General features: G+C 44.2%; 1 protein-coding gene across 1 annotated transcript; it reads left to right on the forward strand.

Annotated features, from left to right (window-relative positions):
• Positions 1 to 4,337: 4,337 nt before the first annotated feature.
• ANKRD34C (ankyrin repeat domain 34C) lies at positions 4,338 to 9,548 on the forward strand. The gene has a single exon (XM_027089105.1). The coding sequence runs from the start codon at positions 4,517 to 4,519 to the stop codon at positions 6,122 to 6,124; it is 1,608 nt and encodes a 535-aa protein (XP_026944906.1). The 5' UTR covers positions 4,338 to 4,516; the 3' UTR covers positions 6,125 to 9,548.
• The last annotated feature ends 8,369 nt before the right edge of the window (positions 9,549 to 17,917 follow it).

A 17,917-nucleotide genomic window follows, 5' to 3' on the forward strand; every position in this document is an offset into this window, starting at 1 on the left:
AAAGTGAATCAGTTATAAGTATACATATAGCCCCTCTTTTTTGGATTTCCTTCCCATTTAGGTCACCACAGGGCACTGAGTAGAGTCCCCTAGTGCTATCCAGTAGGTTCTCATTAGTTACCTAGTGCTATCCAGTAGGTTCTCATTAGTTATCTATTTTATACACAGTAGTGTATATATGTCAATCCCAATCTCCCAACTCACCCCACGCCTCCTTCCCCCCGCACCCAGTATCAATATGTCCATTCTCTACATCTGTGTGAACTGCAATCTTTTCAACCCAATTTTCTTGACATGAAAAGTGTAAGGCACATGCAGCACACCAACAGTTAATGTTCAGGCAGCACATTTTATCTGGGCTATAGGAATGACGGAAGGGGGCTTCCCTGGTGGTACAGTGGTTGAGAATCTGCCTGCTAATGCAGGGGACACGGGTTCGAGCCTTGGTCTGGGAGGATCCCACATGCCGCGGAGCAACTAGGCCCGTGAGCCACAACTACTGAGCCTGCGCGTCTGGAGCCTGTGCTCCGCAACAAGAGAGGCCGCGATAGTGAGAGGCCCGCGCACCGCGATGAAGAGGGGCCCCCGCTTGCCACAACTAGAGAAAGCCCTCGTACAGAAACGAAGACCCAACACCGCAAAAATAAAATATATTAATTAATAAACTCCTACCCCCAACATCTTCAAAAAAGTAATAATAATAATGAGGGAAGGGTCTGATTCTGTCCTCACACGGAGCTCCTGCATTTTCGTCATTTAAGTAATTTCAGTGGGGAGGCCCACAGTGAAAAAATGGTTAGAGACAACCCAAAAAGTAGCTCACTGTGGACAGAGAATGTTATCTCTATAGATGGGCTAGACATTCCAGACCTCAGAGAACTACTCAGATGCTGCTCTCTCCTTAGGGGCCAGGGCAGTGTTGACTGGGGACAAGCCTGGGCTCCGGGGAGGAGGTGGCCACTGATTCCAAGTGAAGGGAGAGAAACATCTCCCAGATATTCCATCTTCTTCCCCGCTTTCCTTTTCTCTTTTGTCCCCTACCTGCCTCCCCTACTCCCTGCACCCCCTCCCCAGACTTCGAGGTAGTCCAGAGCTATGTGATTTGCACCACACACAACATAGAGAGATAACCCAATGCTCCACCCACGTCTCCTTCCCATCTTCCTTTCCTTTTTCTCTTCCTCCCTTCCTCCATCTTTTCCTTTATCTTACTTTCAAATTATCACACAGCTGATGGGGGAGAAAGACAGTTTTCCTGCCTCGAGGGGCTCAGAGATATGGGGAGGAGGTAGACCCAGATGATGAACCAGATCAATACTTCAACGGAGAAAGCTGAACCCAGGGGATGCAGTATCCACTTTTTTCTTTTGGTATGTAGTGTGTGTGAGTGCGTGTGTGTGCATGTGTGTGTGTGAGAGAGAGAGAGAGAGAGAGCACACGCACAAGAGAGAGCGAGAGAGAACGTAAAGATGATGTATAATATTCCAGTGTATGAATACGAATATACTACAGTTTCTTTGTTTTCTTCTTGACGGGTTGTTTCCAGTTTTCACTGCCAGGATCGTGTCTGCACACGTTCTGCTACGCATATTTACCAGTAGTCTATTCCTGAGAACAAAGTATTGCAAAATGAGTGGCTTAAAACAATAATCATTTGTTTGCTTGTATTTCTGCGATCTGGACCAGCCTCTGGGAACTTCTGCTGGCCTCACCTGGGTTCCCTCACACAGTTGCAATCATCTGGGGCTTTGGCTGGCCTGAGATGGCCTCGGGCATACTCTGATGTTCGCTGGGGCTGTCAGCTGAAGCGCCCTGTGTCCTTTCTGGTTAGGGATACCCCAGACTTCTGCACATGGCAGTTGGATTCCAAGAGAGCAAATCTTGAAGCTGCAGGGTTCACTGGGGCCATGCCTTGAATGTCACACAAAGTTAGCTCTGCTGCATTTTACTGGTCAAAGCAGATCACATGCTGACGCCTCCTCTCCATGGGAGGAGAGGCAAGACCTCATTGCAAGTGGTGTGCACACTGGGATGGCAGGACTTTGTGGCCATGCTTTTCAGTCTAGCACACAGCTAAGCCCAGGCATGGAATTACTGGGTCAGAGTGTAGGCATTAATTTAGCGGAGCCATTTGTGCTCCCACCAATGTGTTCCTGAATCTTCCCATCTTTCTCCATCCTTGGTACTGTCGGTCTAATTTTAGCTGTGCTGGAGGGTGTACTGGTATCTCATTGTGCTGTAATTTGATTTTCCTTGATTACTAACAGGGCTGAGCACCTTTTTCTGGGCTTATTGGCCATTTGTGTATCCTCTTTTGGAGGAAGTGATTTGTAGGAGTTCTTTATATAGTCTGGATATGAGTCAGTTGTCATTTTATTCCTCTTTCTCCCTTCCAGCCTGAGTGATTTTTCTCTTGATTAAAAAGGAAGTAACATTTGAGCTGAGATTTGAGGGATGATGAATAATTAAAGAAGAGCAGGGAGGTCTTAGAGTTAGAAACATGAACAGGGTTAGAAGGAAGAGAAATAAAAAGTGGGGCATTTGAGAAATGACCAGATTTCAAGATAGATGGAGTATAAAGAGAACAGGAGTAGCAGGGCAGATGCTGAAGAGGTGTGGCCAGGAGATGAAGGGCCCCTTGGATGGAATGGAAAACAGCATGTTTTCACTGCACATTGCCTTTTCTTTATTTAGCCCTTGAAAATTCCGCTTTAGATGTCCAGAGTTTGGGGACTAACAAGCTTATAGACACATAGAACTGTAATAAAATGATCATATGACCACAGAAGAGTTAAAATGGCAGAAACATATGAGAGAGAATGGCCACATTTGGGGGGCGCAGGCGGGTAGAGACAGAGAGGGAGAGAGGAAGGACTCAGTAGGAGATTGAAGAAAGAAGCATAGAGTTGAAGAGACAGAAACAAACGTCTTGTGAATACATTTAATAATATACAGTGTCTTTGGATGGTAGGGATTTTACAGAAAATCTTATAGGAACACACAAACACAAGTGCAACAAGATCAGACTGAGATGGCATTATCAGAATAATGCATTTGGAAGAAGCAGAAAATGATCTGAAGCATAAAGATACAACCTAGACTGTTAACCACAGTTAATTCTTAAGAGATGAGTGGCTTCAAGGTGGGCTGGGGGCGTGTAAAGGGTACTCTTCTTCTTTATATACTTAACTGTGATTTGGGCTTTTTTTTCTTTTAAACAAAGTATCTATTCATGGATTAAAAGTTTTAAAAGGCAATACACCCATCTCTCAACTTTAGCCAAGAAAAGCTGCTGACTTCCTGTTTAATAGAGGAATAGAAATTGATCAATAACTGCTCAGGGTAGTGGGGTAAGAGGAAGGATGACATGCATCAGAGAAGGAAAACTCAGGCATTGTGACACCTGCCCAGCGGAGCCTGAGGGACAAAAAGTCCACATGGAGGGGCCATGCTGGCAGAGCATGGCCAGTGAGGGACCCGGGGCTGGTAGGGCATCAATTCTGGGAGACCATTTCTCCTTATTCGTGGGAGACCTCGTGACCAACACCCATTTTGGAAGCTCTGAGTCCAGGAATTAGGTAATTGACATGAGGAGAACCAAAGCAGAAAACCCAGGTTTGACAGACCTCAGCGGGGGGAGCTCTGGAAAGAGCTTTATTTCCTAACATTCGTGAGCAAAATGGCAATCCCCTTGTCCATCCTCTGCCTCAGATCTGTTCAACCAGAGAGGACGACGTAGCATTGCATTATTTGAGCTATTCTGAGAGCCTGAATGAGGTGGATGAGAACTCGGACATCTGCTCGAATAGTGGGGACTACAACATGGAAATGGACAGCTGGATTGCTTTTGTTTTACGATATTTCCCCCCTACGACAATGGTGATACACGTTTAGTTTAGGAAGTACAGCAAAAAGGAAAACTCTTCATAATCCTATCACCATTTTGGCGTATTTCCTACTGGTCTTTTTGATGCACACCTAGAACTACACTGCATTAAACCATTATTTACGAGGTAACCAATTAAGTGTGACTCATTGCTAAATGCTGAGGCTACAACAGTGAACAAGATAGACTCAGACCTTTCCTTATGGAAGCTTAGACTTTAGTGATGCCGACAGAAAACAAAGTTTCTGTTATCACAAAACTGCATTTGTGATAAGTGTCATGCAGTCAACCCAGTAAGAGCTTTGCACGTTTTATTGCTCTCTCCTAGGCATCATGCCAACCGCTTTACGTGTGGTACAGTGTCTCATTTAATCTTCACAAAGTCAGGTAGTTTGCCACTATCACCACAGTCACCCCTGCCATGTTACAGATGAAGAAATAAACCCAGAGAGGTTAAATAACCGGGCAAGGTGGCATAACTTGGGATCAAACTGGGACACGGCTGTATCCAGAGTCTCTAACAGCCTTGCTGCTCAGATCAGCTCTATAGAATACATGACCCTCTTCTCTCTTCTTCCCTTGCTAGGTCTGATCGCCACTGTGGCTCAGAGACTCTAAGCTGTAGCCAGTATGATGGATGACAACACTGAATTAAGGACGGATGGAAACTCACTTTTAAAGGCCGTGTGGCTGGGGAGGCTCAGGCTGACCAGGCTCCTCCTGGAAGGGGGTGCTTATATCAACGAAAGCAACGACAAAGGCGAAACGGCTCTCATGGTGGCATGTATCACCAAACATGTGGACCAGCAGAGCATCAGCAAGTCCAAGATGGTGAAGTATCTGCTGGACAACAGGGCAGACCCCAATATTCAGGATAAGTCGGGCAAGACCGCCCTCATCCATGCTTGCATCAGAAGAGCTGGGGGAGAAGTGGTCTCCTTGCTACTGGAGAATGGAGCAGACCCCAGCCTCGAGGACCGCACAGGGGCTTCAGCTCTGGTTTACGCAATAAATGCAGATGACCAGGATGCATTGAAACATCTCCTGGATGCCTGCAAAGCCAAAGGCAAGGAGGTGATTATTATAACAACGGATAAATCGTCTTCAGGCACCAAAACCACCAAACAGTATCTTAATGTCCCTCCTTCACCCAAAGAGGAAGACAGACAGTCACCTCCACGGTGTGCATCTCCCTCGGGTGTTGAACTGAAGGCTCCAGGCCTGGGCTCTCCACCCAGTGAGAAGGAAGATGACTTCTTTAGCCTCCAGTCAGGGCATCCAGGTGGTTGCAACACCTCCAAGTCTCCTAATGATCCTGGGTCACTCACTAGGAAGGTCGGGAACCTCAAAAGGGCCCGTTTGCCTCAACTGAAGAGGCTCCAATCTGAGCCCTGGGGCCTGACCGCGCCCTCCGTGTTGGCCGCCTCTATGCGCCAGGAGGAGAGCCATGGCGCAGGTGCAGACAGCGAGGTCATCAAGAGCATCAGTGACATGTCCTTCCCCAAAAGGGGCCCCCTTTCCAGAACCAACAGCACTGATGGCAAAGACCCCAGCCTCTTCCTCACGGTCACGGAGCAGGTTCTGAAGATTCCAGTCTCTTCGGCACCAGCCTCGTGGAAGGCAGCCTACGAGAAAAGTCAGCCTCCCCACCCACGTCTGGCCAGAAGAGGAACTCTCCCTATTGACCAAGAGAAGGGTGGCATTGGCCCATCAGGCCCCTCTGCTCTCAAAGATGCAGCGTCCCTCAAACGGCTGGAAAATGACCTCTATGATTTAGATTTACAGCCAGGGGCCGATCCGCCCAACTCCATCTCCCTTGAATCAGGCAAAGGACCCTTAGATTGGAAGAAGCTCAACAACTCCCACTTGTCTCATTTCCAGGGCTCCAGGGAGGCCCTGGATGCTGCGTCCTGCACATCTCCCAGCTCAGCGCGCCACAGGCCACCCCATCTTCTAGAAAGACGGGGTTCCGGAACTCTGCTACTAGACCGAATTTCCCAGACCAGGCCTGGCTTCCTTCCGCCTTTAAATGTAAATCTGAACCCACCTATCCCGGATATTAGATCGAGCAGCAAACCTTCCTCTCCACTTGCTAGTGGCTTAAAATCCATGGTACCTGTTGCTCCAAGTTCACCAAAGAGAGTTGACTTGAGAAGTAAAAGGAAGCTCCTCAGAAGGCATTCTATGCAAGTTGAACAGATGAAGCAGCTGTCTGACTTTGAAGAAATCATGACCTAGAAGCTTTTTCAGTGAGGTTTTTTTTTTTTTTTAAATCTACGTAGTTTATGAAAAGTACCATAATCTAGACCAACACGGTCATGCAGAGTCTCTGCATCTTGATCACTCCTTACTGTGGGTGTGTGGCTGCTTCAGGAGAGATGGAAACGGTGCTGCTTCCCTTCTGAAAGAACATCTGGGTTTTTATAGGCCTACTTGAAAAGAGCCCAGTATAATTGGGTTTTGGAGATGAAAAAATCTCCGAAGGAAGAAAACTTTTGGAGTTTGAAAGTCACACCGCAGGTACAATGATCTAAGCGGCTGACGCCCATTATTTTCTACCAGACAAACAATTTAAATCACAAGATGGTATCTGGAGGACGTCATGGGTAATAAATCTATAAAGTGCCTATAAAGAAAACGAGGCTTTTTCGAATGTGCAAAAGTTCAAAACCGATCTTTGGGCTGTTAAATATGGGTATCTGTGTCACATCTGGAGGAACAGAAGTAGAATTCTCCCATCAGAGAGGTTCTGGCATTCGGGTCCTGCCTCTTACCATGTCATGGGGCACTGGCTAGTGTAGCATAGTTGAGATCTTTCAGAACTCCGGTAACAGGCTTTATCCACGTACTAATTCGGGTGTGCTTTGAGTCCCCAAATATTAGATCTACGTGTCCCCCAAATTCTGTTGTGTCGCAGTAGCTGGTGCCTCAGAGACGAATCTTGCCCAGAAATGAAACTGGCCTTGGCCTCCTGCCCTGACACAGGTTCTGTGTTGAAATCTTGTGAAAAACAGTCAGGGGCTGTTGGCTAATTTGGAGTTTTGTACATACAACTCATAGAATAGACCCATAAGAAGCGTTTCCTGATTATTCTTTAAAAAAAAAAACTTGGTAAGATCTCTCCAAACTAGAATGATACATGGTGATGGGAGATGCACATATTACAAGGTAGAGTAGATGGTTCTCAGGCCAGAGGCAGTGGGGACCACTTGTAGCCTGAAAATTTTAAGGGATGCAAACTGTCACTTCCCCTTCACTTTTCTGGGAAATTCAAGAACATCTGGTTTCTTCTTTGCCTGAATTATCTATGTGATGAGAGATTTGTAGAAATAACCTGTACAACCTTTTCAAGCCACTTTGTACGAACCCAAGAACGGAAGCAGACATTTAGCACGTTTGGTGTAATGTAGCCACGTTCTAGATGAAGATATTTCTGGTTATTTTCCCATTTATTGTTTTCTTTCATGCTGCTTAGATATGTTTGCTCTATGGTTAAAAAAATTCAGTAGTCCTTGGGGATAGCATCACATAGAGGAAAGAGGAGAGACTTTGAGATTTGGGTTTGTATCTCTATTTCATCATTTACCAGCTGCGTGACCTTGAGGAAGTGGCTTAACTTCTCCCAGCCTCCACTCCCTCATCTGTAAAATGGGGTTAGTAATGCTTCACCTTACAAGTGTGTGGTGAGAATTAAATGAGATAATGTATGAAAGTGCCTGTAACTGTGCCTGGCACAGCTAGGAGTAATTGGAAACGAGGCAGCTGATTTTCATACTCCTTTAGACCTCCGCAGCCTCAAAATCTCAAATAATACCTAATACCCTACACAAAGGGAAGCAAAGTCTAGCTGAAAGATTCAAAGGGCCCCTTGAGATTCTCAGGGGTTCTGTCAATACTGAGCCTTAAACTCACTTGTAGAGTAAAAGAAATTCTGCCACAGAAGCTCTGCATATCAGACCATTTCTATAATGACATTTGCTAGAAATGTATCTGTATATCCCAATCAAAAGTGCTAATGATGGTTATAAATACACGGAGTGTTTGTTCTTTAGTAATTCCTTTAGGGCAGGCACGTGCTCAGCCTCGGCACTATGGGTCTTTCGGGCTGGATAATTCTTTCCTGTGGGAGACTGTCCTGTACGTTGTAAGTTGTTTAGCAGCATTCCTGGTCTCTACCCATTAGATATCAGTAGCATCCTCATCCTAAACTGTGACAACCAAAAACGCTTTCAGACGTGGCCAGACATCTCCTGGAGGTGATATCACCTTAGCTGATCACCACTGCTCTAGGAGAACGATTGTGTACACGGTAGAAATATGCCAAGAGCAACCAAACTGCATGAAGGTGTAGGTCTGGCTGGCTGGCTAGGCTGTTCCACTAACTTCAGGGCAATTCAAACTGTAACTTAGTAAGATGACTCATATACAACGTGCGCCTTCAGGATTCTCGACCTCAGTGCTAATGGCCTCTTGTACTTGGCAGGAAGGGAAGAAAATGAGAAGAATAGCACATAAGCTAGTGAAACTCTAGGGCTCATGACCTCGGTTGAGTGTCCCAACCCATACGCTCTTCAGGACCATTTAGATGGTAATAGGTCTCACCAACTGGCCATGATTACAGGCAAAGCAACAATTCTGATGTATTAAAGAGAGAACCAGACAGACAACCACTGTTCTCAGCAGCTCATTAAAGGAACGCACACACACTACACATTTTAAGTACTTTTCCAATGGTCGTCAGTGTCAGTTAAAACTAACGTCTGCCAGTATTGATAGTATCTAACTGGGGCGAGAGCAAGACACTGCATAAGGGAATTTTTCTAAACCTTTAGCTAAGATTTGAAAGCCTAATTTATCCTAAGTAGTGAATGTGGTACATTCATAGCAATTAGCTTAGGTGAAACACTAAACATGATGAGTTGCCCGTTTGGAATAGCCTGTCCATCCGTCACACAGATGCGTAACAGCAGGTACGCTCATGCCACTTACTGCCTGCATCCATCAGTTGTGACCTTTCCATTGGCCTTTCTATAGACAGTCATCAGGATAGTACCTTGTTTCATCACTATCTGACGATGCATTAGTTGAACTAGACTGTTCCAAACTAGTACAACCACTGCAATACTTAATCACGGTTAATGCATACATGGGCAATTTTCTTCGTGTTAACAAACCTCAGAGAAATGCTTTTTAAAAGCATATTTGGATTGAATCACGCTTCCTAGATCAGAGATTTGGGGGAGCCTAGGGTCACTACAGAAGATAGCCACAAACTAGTTTCAATAACCCATCTACTTAAGACTCTCTGGAATGTTTATCAAAATATATTATAGAATGTGAGTCTAAGGTTTCAAATCTGGAATTTGGGTTCAATTTCTAGACATTCTAAAGCCTTTGTCTGCTTGCTTAAGTCCATCGTCGAGCCTCTTAGAATATCATCAAGTAAACGCAGGTTTTGTCTGACCTTCCTCCTTTGTGTGTGTTGGTACTTCAGATGTATCGTGTGTTGCTTGAACTGGTTCTCTACCGTGTTCTATCCTAGTCTCGAGCTGACGATGTGCTCAAGGATGTATCAAAATCCATGTAATGGAACTATTTAGATATTTCTAATATGTCAATAAAAGATATATTACGATCCTTCAATAGTAAGTATTTCCCATTTTTCTTAGTGAAATCTCAATTATACATATTACCTTTTCCTTAAGATGGGTTTGGCATGACTGCCTGGTAACATCGACCTGAGCAAACACCTACTATTTTATGTACACGTGATTTAGAAAATGAATTTTTAACTACACAGGTATTATAGTTTCTTTTCTGGTTTAAAAAAAAAAGCTAAGAATGAGAAGGTGCATTGCCGCAATGGGGGTGAATTCTTTTCCTCTGGCCCTTCTGCTCAGTTCCCCCCAGGGTTGCACCTGCCATCTGCTACTGGTAAGGTCCCTGGATATCCCTCCTTGGGCCCTATTTCTAATGTCCATGAATGTTAATATAAGCTGATTTCTCTTAGCTCTTACTCCAGGGCAGGCTGGTAAGTATCAAATAAACCAGGTGGATGGTCTCTCTTCTCTCTTAAACTCTAGAATTCTGTGATTCAGACTTCATCCAGACTTCCTGATTCCCTGGAAAGTTCCAAACCTTACCCCTAGGTTCCTTCCTAGACGGTTGAAATAAATTATATTGTTTTGTGCCCGTCTCAGCCTGTTGATAACCAATGTTATGGCTGGACCAGCCCTTGTGGTTCTTATTGTGGTTGCAAGAAGCCCTCAGCAATAATCATCAGGAAACTTTGAAAAAAAAAGGTTTGTTGCTTACAGGTCCTGAAAATTACGTGGCACACCTGGGGTCACACAGTGAGGCTGTGGGTAGACAGAGGGCCCAGGCCTGGGGTTCTGCTTTTATTGGGGTCCAAGCTGAGGACCTAGGGTTTCATGGGCTCACTCTTTATGAGTGAATTTAAAACATAAGAGAAGGAATTTAAAGTGTGAGAAGAGAAAAAACAAGGGGCCCAAATGGTCAGTCACTGAAATCAACCAAGATCTCTAAAACAAAGCTGGGGAGTGGTGGGGGCATGACCTGGCTCTTTATTTAGTCCTTTGTGGCTGGCAATGTGTATTTATCGAGATAGGCATCTCTGAGGTGGAGGCCCCCTTTGAAGTGGATGCCTCAGACATCAAAATTAAGTCAGGCACTTGCATGGCAAAAAGAAAAGCCAGCTCTCAGGCTTACACTACAGTTAGCAAGGGGGAGAAAAGGGAAGCAACCTAAGTGTCCATCAACAGACGAATGGATAAAGAAGATGTGGTATTTATACACATACAATAGAGTATCACTCAGCCATAAAAATAAATGAAATAGTGCCATTTGCAGAGACCTGGATGGACCTAGAGACTGTCATACAGGGTGAAGTAAGTCAGAAAGAGAAAAACAAATATCGTATAATATCGCTTATATTTGGAATCTAGAAAAATGGTACAGATGAACTTATCTGCAAAAGTGAAATAGAGACACAGATGTAGAGAACAAACTTATGCCTACCAAGGGGGGAAGCGGGGGTGGGATGAATTGGAAGATTGGGATCGACATATATACACTACTCTGTATAAAATAGATAACTAATGAGAACCTACTGTATAGCACAGGGAACTCTACTCAATACTCTGGTGACCTAAATGGGAAGGAAATCCAAAAAACAGGGGATATATGTATATGTATAGCTGATTCACTTTGCTGTACAGCAGAAACTAACACAACATTGTACACAACTATACTCCATTAAAAATTTTTTAAAAAGCGGGGGAGGGGAAAGGACTAGTTTGAGCATGTCTTTTCCTCACTTCTTTCTGCAGGAAAGGGAGGTCAATGTTGTTTCCAGCTCCTCTGAGGAGAGATTAGGAGGGACCCCCTGGGAGGAGAAGAAAGTGCTGGGGGAGGTGGAGGTGTGATGAGGGACAAGCCCCCCCACCCCCGCCCCGAGTGAGGGAGTACATTCCCAAGATTATAGGAGGCTCAGAAGTTGGGGTCCCTTGTGTGGAACTTGCTCCTTTCCAGAGCAAAACCTTAGAGGGGAGTGGCTAGATGTGTGTTGACTTAAAAAAATGTACAACGTGAGAGTTGCGAGTTAAGTTTTATTTGGGGCAAAATGAGGACTGCAGCCTGGGAGACAGCATTTCACATAGCTCTGAGAAACTGCTCCAAAGAGGCAGGGGGGAAGGTCAGTATATATGTGATTTTGGTGAAGGGGGTGTACATACAATGAAGCACATATATATATTTTTTAATATACTTGGCAGTTTGCACGTTTTTTTTAAAATAAATGTGTTTGTTTGTTTTCGGCTGAGTTGGGTCTTTGTTGTGCACAGGCTTTCTCTAGTTGCGGTGAGCGGGGGCTACTCTTCATTGCGGTGCACGGGCTTCTCATTGCGGTGGCTTCTCTTGTTGCAGAGCACGGGCTCTGGGCGTGTGGGCTTCAGTAGTTGTGGCACACAGGCTCAGTAGTTGTGGCTCGTGGGCTCTACAGCGCAGGCTCAGTAGCTGTGGTGCACGGGTTTAGTTGCTCCGCAGCATGAGGGATCTTCCCGGACCAGGGCTCGAACCCGTGTCCCCTGCATTGGCAGGCAGATTCTTAACCATTGCACCACCAGGGAAGCCCAAGCACATATTTTTTGCAGAAGGTTCTGCTAGTCTCCTGAGGGTTACTGCTAGTCACGAGGAGCAGATGTCACCATGAAGGAATTTAGAGCTTTTCTAGATATGAGGAGATGCAAGAATTGGGCTCATAAAATTGGCTCCTGAAGATATCTCACTATCTGAAGACCTGTTCCCCCAGTTTTCCCCAGAGCACAGAGGGCCTCATTCCCGATCTCCACCTGAACTCCTTGCAGGGGGTGTTGAAAGTCAGCAGCTGCAGCGGCACCTGCTTTAATCCTTGTAGAGGTAGATGGCAAGTGCTCACGACAAGTGCCAATTTGTAGCTGACATGTGCATCTTGGGAGAATGGGCCTGGGTCAAGCTGGGCAGGAGGGCAGCTGATGCACTTGCCTTGAAGAAACACTGGAGCTTGGACAGTGAACACATCGGCACAAGGACCCCAGGGCTCCCTGAACCTGAAGGCTGTGCACTGCTTAAGGCATCTACAGGACACAGTGGAGAGAGCTCCCCCATGGCTGAGATGGATTTTCTTATCAGTGTTGGGAAGGAGGGGTTGGGAAATACAGTCAATTTTAACTGGATTTAGCAAAGTAAAGAAATGGGACATTTCTCACATCCAAAGGTTAATGAGGTGAAATTCACAGCAGTCCGTGTCCTATTGTTAGGGGAACCACTGATGGAAAGCGCCAGGCCCTGGCCAAACAGGATAGTAACTACTTGCATGAGTTATCTTACCACAGGAGGTCCTGGTAAGGAACGTGGAACTAACAAGCTACCACCAACTGGAAGAATTCAGGAAAGGTCAAAAGGAGACACCAGTCTGTATGTCCTCCCAACCTCAGAGAATCTTCCTCGCTGGCATCCATCCTGGCTGAGCGATGCATGTGCCACCAGGAAGGACCCTGAGTCAGAACGATTGGCCAGAGACGACCCGGAAACTAACCCCATCACCGTAAAACCCGAGACTGCGAGACACGTGGCAGAGCAGTCCCCCTGGGTTCGCTTACCCGGCTGCCCTCCGCCCGGGCTTCCCTTCTCAGTAGTGTCCTGCTTTGTCAGCACGTGTGTCTCCTCAGACAATTCATTTCTGAGTGTTAGACAAGAGTCCATTCTTGGGCCGTTGAAGGGATTCCCCTTCCTGCAACACTATGGTCCAAGTTACAAAATGGCACGCATGCAGTGGGAAGGAAGAAAACTTGCTCACACTTGGAATCTATCTGCGGCAAGACATCAAGAATAAGAAGCAGATCTCAGAAAAAGAAAGGAGGTAAGTATTTTAGAACTGTAGCATTATCTAATAAGTCAACACAGGAATAAGTGTCTGGTGATTCTCACCAGGACACCTTAGCTGAAGGTGATGTTGTGATCCAATTCCAGTAGACTGACTGCGAAAGCACAGAGTTAAAAATCTAGCAATTTTCATCGGAGAAAAGGGTAATCATTACGCATGAGGATTGGGGTCGGGGGAGAGGAAGAGAAGAGAAAGAAGTGAAAGGCTAGAAGAGGTCAAGGTTGATGAAATAAAAATTCACATTTTAAGGCAAGACAAGAAAAATGGAAACATCAAACCTTTTTCTCTGTCCTTTGACCTCTTTCTCCACCCCCCACTCCGGTGTGCACTGTGCAACTGCATTATATGTTAACCAGACCTCCCGAATGGTAGGAACCTTGGGAGATACTGGGCCTCACCTAATGGAAGTGCTTAGCTTAAATCCCTATGACCTATGAATGTCGCTAGTCATATTACTTGCATTCTGCCTGTTTCACAAGATTATCGTTTATTGCATTACCAAATGTGTGACGGAGCCACAGATAAAATTAATGATGATTGGGCAGTTTGCAATGATTGATCAAAATATATAGTCCTATAAGATCAACGATTGTAATAGTGTAACTCTAGATATGGAAAGAAGCAATAAGAGGGAACCATTTCCTGGACCATAACCGTAAGATAGGTGATCCAGAGGCTTTTGGCTATTGCTAACAGAGCATAGTCCAGTAATAGCATGTAAAGTGACCTATCAACAAAATCCTCACTTGACCTGGGAATGAGCATTCCTAGTGCCATGAGACAAATTGGTCACAAAATGCTCCCCAAACGTTGGTTGAAATTAAGAGTAAAACGGGCCTTCCCTGGTGGCGCAGTGGTTGAGAGTCCGCCTGCCGATGCAGGGGACACGGGTTCGTGCCCCTGTCCGGGAAGATCCCACGTGCCACGGAGCGGCTGGGCCCGTGAGCCATGGCCACTGAGCCTGCGCATCCGGAGCCTGTGCTCCACAACGGGAGAGGCCACAGCAGTGAGGGGCCCGCGTACCGCTGTAAAACAAAAAAAAAAAAAGAGTAAAAGGGAAGGGACTGTCAAATAAAGACTGTTGCCCACCATCTCTAGTTCTGCAAGAATCAAGTCATTCACCACTGCAGTTGCTGACCTACGACACACCCTGAAAGGAATTCAGGGTGAAGATCAGGATGAGGCACTCTGTGCTCTGGGAAAACTGACAGAACCGGCCCTCAGATAGTATCTTTAGCAGAAATTTTTTATGAACCTGGATTCTTGGATCTTCCCATACTTAGAAAAGCACTAAAACCATTAACCAAGATGTCTGCTACTGTGACTCGCAGCAACCTTCTACTGAGAAAGATGTGTGCCTGACTGCAGGTACCGCCTTTGCCAAAATCACATTTTGGCTAGCTTCCTCCTTTACCCCTTTGGAACAGTTCTCAGAACTCTTGGAGAGACTGTCTTCTGGGTTATAATACTCAGATTGGCTCGAATAAAATTTCCCATTTTTTTCTTAGATTGACTATTGATTAGATTTTTCATGGACAAGGTCTTGCCAGTGTGAACCAGTCCAAATAGCCTGATGAAAGAAGCCCACCTGGCTGTCCCTTCTGGAGTCCTCTGCCTCCTCTGGGATGATGGACCCAGAATCACAGACACTCCTGACCGAGGGCAAAAATGATTTCTCATGGGGTGAGAGGTAAGGGTCTAAATACATTTTTAAATTATCCCATTACAATTTAATCAGTACTTAATCCTTTCTTTGCTTCAGTTGGATATTGTTGCCTACCCAGTTTGATCCTCCCTTCTCCTTCTCATTAGATCCTGATTTTGTGTATGTAGTCAGTCACCCTGTATCCTTGCAGCCCTTTTGACTTCATCCCGAGCTCCAAGGGAAGCCCTGATTGGTCTGAGTTAATTATGACAATCCCCATTCTCCTTATCAGTGATTGGCTAAAGGATCCAGCCTAAGCCAATCAGTACATGACTTTCCCCTTGTCAGTGGCTTAGATCCAGATATGGGCACATGACCTAAGTTGGCCCAACTGTACTGAAGGAAAGGACATACAGGTCATGAGTGAAGGAAATATTTCTCTTCCTTCTGATAGACATGACTAAATAAACATGTTGCTCAAGCTTGTTTGTTTGGTTTGACAACCTTTTTGTGACAATAAAATAATAGAGCCTAAGAATAAAGCCAACATGCAGAGGAGGGAGTAGCCAAGAGAAAAGCAGGGAAATGGACTGGAGCCCTTATCACACTATGCCTGAAGCTGAATTCACCTCTGAACTTTCTGCTATATTCAATGGTATATTTTTTGATATATATGATATGAGTAGTATATTTTAGAATTCTATAGTCTATTTAATATAAGTTATATATCATGTAATCTAGTTGGAGTTTAAAAAATTTACTTGAATCTAAAAGTATCTTGATATCATTCACTGATTTAAAATATCCTTGTAACATGCTAAATTCCTGCTTTTAAAATTCTTGAGTCTGTTTCTAAACTCCCTCATTTCATCCCATCCCACTTCATTCCACCCCATTCTGTTCCATTGTATTACACTCCATTGGTGTATTTGTCTTTCTGTTCCATATCAGAGCATCTATTTTAATTACTGTAGGGTTTTAACTCACTTTCACAAATGGTGAGTCACATTCATTCTCAATTCTCATTGGACAAATTATTTCGTAAAATCATTTTATTAAATGTTAAAAATGTTCTGAGATTATGACTGGGATTCTTTGACATTTAGTTATTTCAGTGCAAATTAACATTTTAAAAGATTAAGTCTCCCAATGCAGAAACATGAATTGTTACTCTAAAAATTCATATCTTCATCTTTTTTATCCTTCATTTATAAAACTTAAAGTGTTTAGTATTCCTACAATGAGGTACCACCTCACACCGGTCAGAATGGCCATCATTAAAAAGTCTACAAATAACAAATTCTGGAGAAGGTGTGGATAAAAGGTAACCCTCCTACACTGCTGGTGGGAATGTAAGTTGGTACAGCCACTACGGAAAACAGTATGGAGGTTCCTCAGAAAACTAAAAATAGAATTACCACGTGATCCAGCAATGCCACTCCTGGGTATATACCCAGACAAAACTATAATTCAAAACGATACATGCACCCCTACATTCACAGCAGCACTATTCACAACAGCCAAAATATGGAAACAACCTAAATGTCCCTCAACAGATGAAGCGATAAAGAATATGTGGTATGTATATACAATGGAATACTACTCAGCCATAAAAAAGAATGAAATAATGCCATTTGCAGCAACATGGATGTAACTAGAGATTAGCATACTAAGTGAAGAAAGTCAGAAAGACAAATATCATATGATATCACTTAGATGTGCAATCTATAATATAGCACAAATGAACGTGTCTATAAAACAGAAACAGACTCACAGACATAGAGATCAGAATTTTTTTTAACATTTTTATTGGAGTATAATTGCTTTACAATGGTGTGTTAGATTCCGCTTTATAGCAAAGTGAATCAGCTATACATATACATATATCCCAATATCTCTCCCCTCTTGCATCTCCCTCCCACCCTCCCTATCCCACACCTCTAGGTGGACACAAGCATTGAGCTGATCTCCCTGAGCCATGAGGCTGCTTCCCACTAGCCATCTATTTTACATTTGGTAGTATATATATGTCCATGCCACTCTCTCATTTTGTCCCAGCTTACCCTTCCCACTCCCCGTGTCCTCAAGTTCATTCTCTACATCTGTGTCTTTATTCCTGTGCTGCCCCTAGGTACTTCAGAACCAGTTTTTTTGTTTTTTTAGATTCCATATGTATGTGTTAGCATACGGTATTTGTTTTTCTCTTTCTCACTTACTTCACTCTGTATGATAGACTCTAGGTCCATCCATCTCACTACAAATAACTCAATCTCATTTCTTTTTATGGCTGAGTAATATTCCATTGTATATATGTGCCACATCTTCTTTATCCATTCATCTGTCGATGGACACTTAGGTTGCTTCCATGTCCTGGCTATTGTAAATAGAGCTGCAATGAACATTTTAGTACATGACTCTTTTTGAATTATGGTTTTCTCAGGGTATATGCCCAGTAGTGGGATTGCTGTGTCATATGGTAGTTCTATTTTTAGTTTTTTAAGGAACCTTCATACTGTTCTCCATAGTGGCTGTATCAATTTACATTCCCACGAACAGTGCAAGAAGATTCCCTTTTCTCCACTCCCTCTCCAGCATTTATTGTTTGTAGATTTTTTGATGATGGCCATTCTGACTGGTGTGAGGTGACACCTCATTGTAGTTTTGATTTGCATTTCTCTAATGATTAGTGATGTTGAGCATTCTTTCATGTGTTTGTTGGCAATCTGTATATCTTCTTTGGAGAAATGTCTATTTAGGTCTTCTGCCCATTTTTGGATTGGGTTTTTTCTTGTATATTTTGGAGATTAATCCTTTGTCAGATGCTTCATTTGCAAATATTTTCTCCCATTTGGAGGGTTGTCTTTTCATCATGCTTATGATTTCCTTTGCTGTGCAAAAGCTTTTTAAGTGACAGGACACTTCGGTCTTATCCACGTGGAGACCT

The sequence above is a fragment of the Aethalodelphis obliquidens genome, unplaced genomic scaffold, assembly GCF_003676395.1.
Source record: "Aethalodelphis obliquidens isolate GAN/ISIS:26980383/991018 unplaced genomic scaffold, ASM367639v1 scaffold65, whole genome shotgun sequence".
NCBI lineage: Eukaryota > Metazoa > Chordata > Mammalia > Artiodactyla > Delphinidae > Aethalodelphis > Aethalodelphis obliquidens.